The following is a 6,000-nucleotide window of genomic DNA, read 5'->3' on the forward strand; positions in this document are numbered from 1 at the left end:
TATGCTACATCTAAGCCACTGGCCCTCAGTTGTCACAAGCCAGTCTCATGCTGCTCTTGTGTCTGGGGATGGAAGAAAGTAAGAGGAAGGACTTGGCTGTCATTTGGTAGTAGCAATGGTTGGCTGGGATTTGTAGAATATCTGTGGGGTTCTCCATGATCTATGTCCTTTGAGATGACAGATGGTGACATGCCACCACTTGCTCCAGAAACCACTCAAAGGCCACAAGTCCAGGATGGCGCCACTGTGACAGTCACCGCCTCAGGGACCTTAGTGGAAAAGCTTACTTGTTGCAAACCGGGATGAAAGTAGCAAGAAGGGATGGTGAGGGTTTGAAGCCAGACAGCTGGAAAGCACTCCCCAGCACAAAGACATCTGGATTCCAGGGGGTCAAAGAGGAGGAACAGGCATGGGCCTGCCATACAATGGCTTCTACGTCTTGCTTATGGATCTGAACAACTGCAGGGCTCTCTGGGTGAGTGGGACAGGGCCAATATGGGGCCACAGCCATGAAAGCAACAGAGCCCTAAAGTCAAAAACTGTGGTGACATTCAGGAACAAGGCTAGGAGGGACCCCATAGGCCTGTGGGCAAAAGATAAAGCTCAGAGAAAGTCGGGGAATGTACAGGGAAGAGGCTCAAAAAGGAAGGAGGTCCTATCTGAAGAACAGCCCCACCCTCAAACTATCACCCTCTAGCACATACACACAGACAGACACAAACACACACAGGGCCCGCTGTAAAACAGCTCAACCCACCCCCCCCATGACCTCCCACAGTGGCTCATCTGGCCTGGTCCCAGAATCCCCCCAGGGCCTAGCCCCTGATCTCATCCCACTGTAGGCTCATGTGGCAGAGAGCTCTCTTTTGCCTCCATAGGGCTCCACCCACCTGGCAGAACTTGGTAGCACTGGGTTCCCGGCAGGCACCCAGCTGGGAAGATCCTAAGCAGCACACAGTCAGGCATCCTGTCCAGGAGCCACCTAAAATTTCTGTAGGCTGATGGTAGGTCTCTCAGAGAAATGTGTCCCAGCCAGGCTCAACAGGGACCATTCAAAGCAAAGGATGACACATAAATCATAGAGAACCCACAGATAACTTCCAGGTTCCAGCCAGCCACTACTTCTACCAGGTACAGGAACAGGCAGGGTGAGGTAGGGTGGGGTGGGGGGCTTCTCCATCACTGCTGCTCTCAATTACAAGATGGAAGGAGGCCCCAGTGACCCCAGGCTGAACAACTAGAAATCCCCTCTCGTTCTCCACCTCTCCTGGGTTCTTTTCTACAGAGGGCAGAGACAGCTCCTCACCACTATGGGCCTGTCTCCCCCTCTGTCCATTAGGGCCAAAGTCCCAGGTCCCAGTGGTCCCTCTGTCCCAAAGCCTCTCAAGCTAGCAGGATCAGCCACTCAGCAAATCCTCTCTAGAAGTAATTGGATGTGATGGAACGAGGGCTTTTCAGCTCCTGAGTGAAAGTCTCTGGATGTCATTTAATGGCACAAAAAAATAAAAAATAAATAAAAGGCTCAGGCCTCCCGCCTACTACTGCCAGGACATCATTAATCTCTGTGGAGAGGCATCAGCGCTTCTATCACCTCGTCCAGCCCAGGCGAGCCAAACAAATTACAGACCTGAGCTAGGCTCTCCGTGGGGTGGTTATTAGGTTGGACTTGAATTTGTGTTGTTTTCTTCAGAATCACCATCCCCTGCTCTCCCAAAAGGCCAAGGCCAAAGAAGAAGCTAGATACCTTGGTTAGACACAAGTCCCTCACCTTGAGGCTCAGGCAGCTAAGAGCCAGGTCCCTGCACAGACTACCTCAGGCAAGAGGCCAAAGTCAATAGCTAAGAACCTCCCATCTTATCTGAATGGCACTTGCCTCCTTATCCCACATCCCTAAGCCAAGGACCAAATGGAAAGTCTGATGAAAACTGGCTTTCACCAGAGCAAGGCCAGGCAGCACTGAGCTATGATGGCTGGAAATCTGGAAGTGGGCTTGCTGAAGGGTCTGTGAGCGTCAGTCAGGAGCCAGCAACAAAGCTGTGCTACTGGACAAGGCTCCTCCTGACCAACACTGGTGGATTTTTTTCATCCAGTGTAAGTTGGGTAATATAAGAAACTCACTGAGGTCAGGAAGGAAGCTAGATAAAGCAGCTACCACCACTTAGGGCCTAAGAGAGGCCCAAGGAAGGCCCTGCCAGGGTTACATAAAAGGCACAAGCACAGAGATCCGCCCAAGCTCAGAGTGCACACATTCTAGGAGAGGAACTGTCCATCTCGTTCCTATCTGAGGCCTGCAAATGATATGCACACACACAACTGCCACTTGCAAAAGCCGGCCCGTGGACTCAGGCCCAGAATGGAAAAAGTGACCATCAACATCTACCACCCAGGCCATTCCAAACCCGCTAGCGAGGGCATTCGCAGGGAGTGAAACTCAAGAAAGGTAGTCCCTCTCCTGGATGCTGAAGAGGGGATCCTTCATCTTTCATACCCTTGGTGCCTAACATGGGGTTAGGCACACAGTGTGGTTCAATTTCCTCCAGGCTTTTAGGCAGTGTTCCTCATGGACCCCTCAACCCCTTCCACAACCAAATTAACATCGGCACTTTGGCCAACCGCTTCCCCATCAGCTCTTAGAAACAGTGGCCTCTTGGCGAGGCTGCCACAGCTGCTTCTGTGGGATGAAACAAGTGTCCCTGGGTTGTGTGGAGACCAGACTGCATGTGATCTGTGTGGCCCTGCTGCAGGAGAAGCACCAGCCTCTGTGTTGCTCCCTCGGGGCAGTCCAGGGTATAAACACCAGAGTATAAATACCTCCTTCCATCCTGATGGCTACCAGGGTAGTGGTCCCGCCCTCTTCCTGCATTGCTGAGACAGAGCAGAGCCATACAGGAAGGGGCTTTCCTCCTAGCACTGACCACAGAAGCCACAGCTCTCCATTTCTCCCCACATGGCCCTGAGGGCCTGACTCACCCCTCTTCCTTCTAGAGCTTGCTCTGGGTCAGTTCCTCCTGCCCTCTGTGGCAGGAAACAAGTGGGGGTGTGTAAGGAGTCCCTGCTGAGCCAAAGGAAGAGGCCGTAGGAGACTGGCCAACCCAGGTCCTGGCTCTGTGGAGTTGCTGCCCAAGTTGCTAAAACCGTGGGGTTTTTAGAAATGCAGCCAGGAGGACACTCTGAGCTCACACAAAGGAGCTGGGGACAGCCAACCCTGTGAGAGGGGAGCCAGGCCTCTCTCGGGACATGGGGGATTTCTTTCCACCAGCTTGCTCTGATCTCGTGATGGGTTTCAATTCCCTCATTGACAGCAAAGCTCCTTCCTGTCATACTCATTGAGGAAAGGAGAAAGCCACTTTGTCCCTTCATATCTGCCACATGCTACTTCACCCAAGATCCCGTCTTGGACACACGCACGTGTGTGCACATACATAAACACACGCACACATGTACACAACACACAGGCACACACACACACATATACACGCACATGCACACTGGTGGGGGTGAGGGCATGCAATCACATGCTTTCCAAGGATCAGATTACCAGCATTTCAGCAAGCCTGGCCCCCTGAGTCCCAGGGGTTCTAACTAGGTACAATGCCCACAAAAGGACAGTGACACAAAGCTGCACCATGGACTTGCCTAGTGTAGTGAGCACCTATCTATGGGTCAAGCCATCAGCAACTGAGCAGCCTTCCCAAGGCAGTGCCGTAAGTTCTAACTCTACAGCCTTTGAGGCCAGCTGAGACACACAGCTACTGGGTTAGATGGGGTTGAAGAGACCTGGAAATGGCTTGTATCCCCAGCTGGGTGCTACGTCCTCCCCCACCCCCACCCCATCCCGCAAGTCCTCCACATTAGAAGTGACATGAAGTAATATATCCAGCGCTCCTGTGACAACAGCTGGCTGCTAGGAAACCCTACAGGGGTGTGCCTTTGCTGTTCTTCTTAATGTGTCCACACCATTGTTAGAGCTTTCGGGAGCTGGTATTAAAAAATTGTCTGATCCTTGTGAAGATCATTGAAACATGAGCCTTATATGATGGGGAGAGGAGGCAAGTTAGAAAAGAAGTGTGGGTGGGTGGACTTCATCTCATCCTCATTATAAAAGTTGTGGCTGTAACGGGGGGGCCACCAGCGGCCTATGACTCTAAGGTGAGGCTCTGCTGAGACTTCCAGGCTGTCAGCCTCATGTCCGGCATTCTTCCATCTGGTTCCCAGTGATGACTGCTCTCCACAAGCCATAGCGCATTGGCCACTGCTTCTCTGTGCTCTGGGCAAGGCCTTCCCTGAGTGCTCTCCCACTCAAGGACGATTGCTAGAGTTAGTTACCCCTAAAAGAATGAAACTCCGAAAGACACATGCGAACTACAGTTATTCAGATAAACAGGAGAAGAGAAGAATTAGTATAAATATACTCCCCAAAGTAAGTGGGGAAGGTATACAGCAGATTATTTGTTATCTGAAATCTAGACCTACCAGTTCTTCCTGAATTTTCCTGACAGTCCTCTACCCAGGGTGCTCAAAGCTTAGGATTTCAGAAAGGATCATGGGAATGTAACCTCCAACCACTTCCTTCAACTTTCTCCAGGGCCTAGGACTATATACACTTAATTCCCCGCCACAAGACCTGGTCACTCTCATCACAGAAGGTACACCTTGTTGGGTTATCTCCCCACGAGAAGAGATCCTTCTGGTGTAGGCACTAACTAGGATTCTCCAGCACCGGACAGGGGAAATGTCTCCCATATTGGATCTCAGTCGAGGACCTAAGTGTAACCCTTCTCCCTTCTCTCAAGGAGAACTCATGTTTCATGGGGTGCTTGGGGCCCTGAGGGGGGTGGGGTACAGTAAGAACAGCAATAGGCTTCCACCAGTCTCAGCCCCAACAGCTAGGGTAGCGGGTGTGAGGAGAAGGAAGTAGCCAAGCCTCTACCATGTCAGAAGGCTGAAGACCTTCAAGAAGAGGGCATGGGAAGAGTCAGCACCCATCTAATGATGCTTGCTACATGGGTGAGAAATCAGTAATGTATATTGACTAAAAGATCCCAGAGAAAGAAGCCCAAGGTGACTTGTACTCACTGAGCCATGTCCCATACCCCTCTAACAAGCTGCCACCTAACTTTGCCGTGTGTTAGGGGCTCTCCAAGCATCCAGACCGTCCTAAAGCTAGGACCCAGAAGATTCCCCATGCCTAGCCGGTTAATCAAGGGTAACTTTACCCACTCAGAGATGATCTCTCCCTGTCAGGACATCTCAGGTCAATGGTTATCTCTTACTGTTTCTCTGTGGTCTGTCTGATTTCTAGGTGCTTGGAAACTGGACAAATTTCTGCAGCAAAATGGGCTGACAGATCCCGACTCAAGCACCCAGTTCATGACTGAGTTTGATGGGGAAATTCCACCATTTTTTGGTAGAATTAATGACGAAGAGGAATTCAGTCAAAATTAACTGTCCACTGAACTGAAACTTTTACCTTCCAGGTGTGTGCTCATGTCATGTAATGCACTATAGATGATCTGGTGATGGAATCTCCTCTTGGCATCTTCCAAATAAAATAAAAATAAATAAATAAAACAAAAAACAAAACAACAACAACCACAAAACAAAAATAAACACTCACCCAGGACTTAGCAATTTGCTTTTTAACCTGTATATTACTCTGAAAAACAGTGAGGGAAGGGCTGAGGAGATGGCTCAATCAATAAAGAGCTTGCCTTGCAAGCATTAGGAACTGAGTTAGGACATTTCGAGTCCATATAAAAAGCCCCGTTATGGGAAAATGAGAATCAGAGGCAAGCAGATCTCCAAAGCTCACTGGCCAATGGTCTAGGCTACTTCGACAACTGGGCCAATAAGAAACTCTTTCTTAGCCAGGCAATGGCAGTGCACACCTTTAATTCCAGCACTTAGGAGGTAGAAATAGGCAGATCTCTGAGTTCAAGGCCAGTCTGGTGTAGAGTGAGTTCCAGGACAGCCAGAGCTACACAGAAAAACAAACAAACA

General features: G+C 50.3%; 1 protein-coding gene across 3 annotated transcripts in view; it reads left to right on the top strand.

Annotated features, from left to right (window-relative positions):
* Positions 1–5,631, top strand: part of Pebp4 (phosphatidylethanolamine binding protein 4) — a 231,144-nt gene extending 225,513 nt beyond the window's left edge. For all 3 annotated transcript variants that reach the window (XM_031361242.1, XM_031361243.1, XM_031361241.1), the window contains one exon: positions 5,303–5,631. In XM_031361242.1, coding sequence (XP_031217102.1) covers positions 5,303–5,445 — 143 coding nt within the window. In that variant the 3' untranslated portion in view covers positions 5,446–5,631. The remainder of the gene's footprint in view (positions 1–5,302) is intronic.
* The last annotated feature ends 369 nt before the right edge of the window (positions 5,632–6,000 follow it).

The sequence above is a fragment of the Mastomys coucha genome, unplaced genomic scaffold (assembly GCF_008632895.1).
Source record: "Mastomys coucha isolate ucsf_1 unplaced genomic scaffold, UCSF_Mcou_1 pScaffold9, whole genome shotgun sequence".
Classification (NCBI taxonomy): Eukaryota; Metazoa; Chordata; class Mammalia; order Rodentia; family Muridae; genus Mastomys; species Mastomys coucha.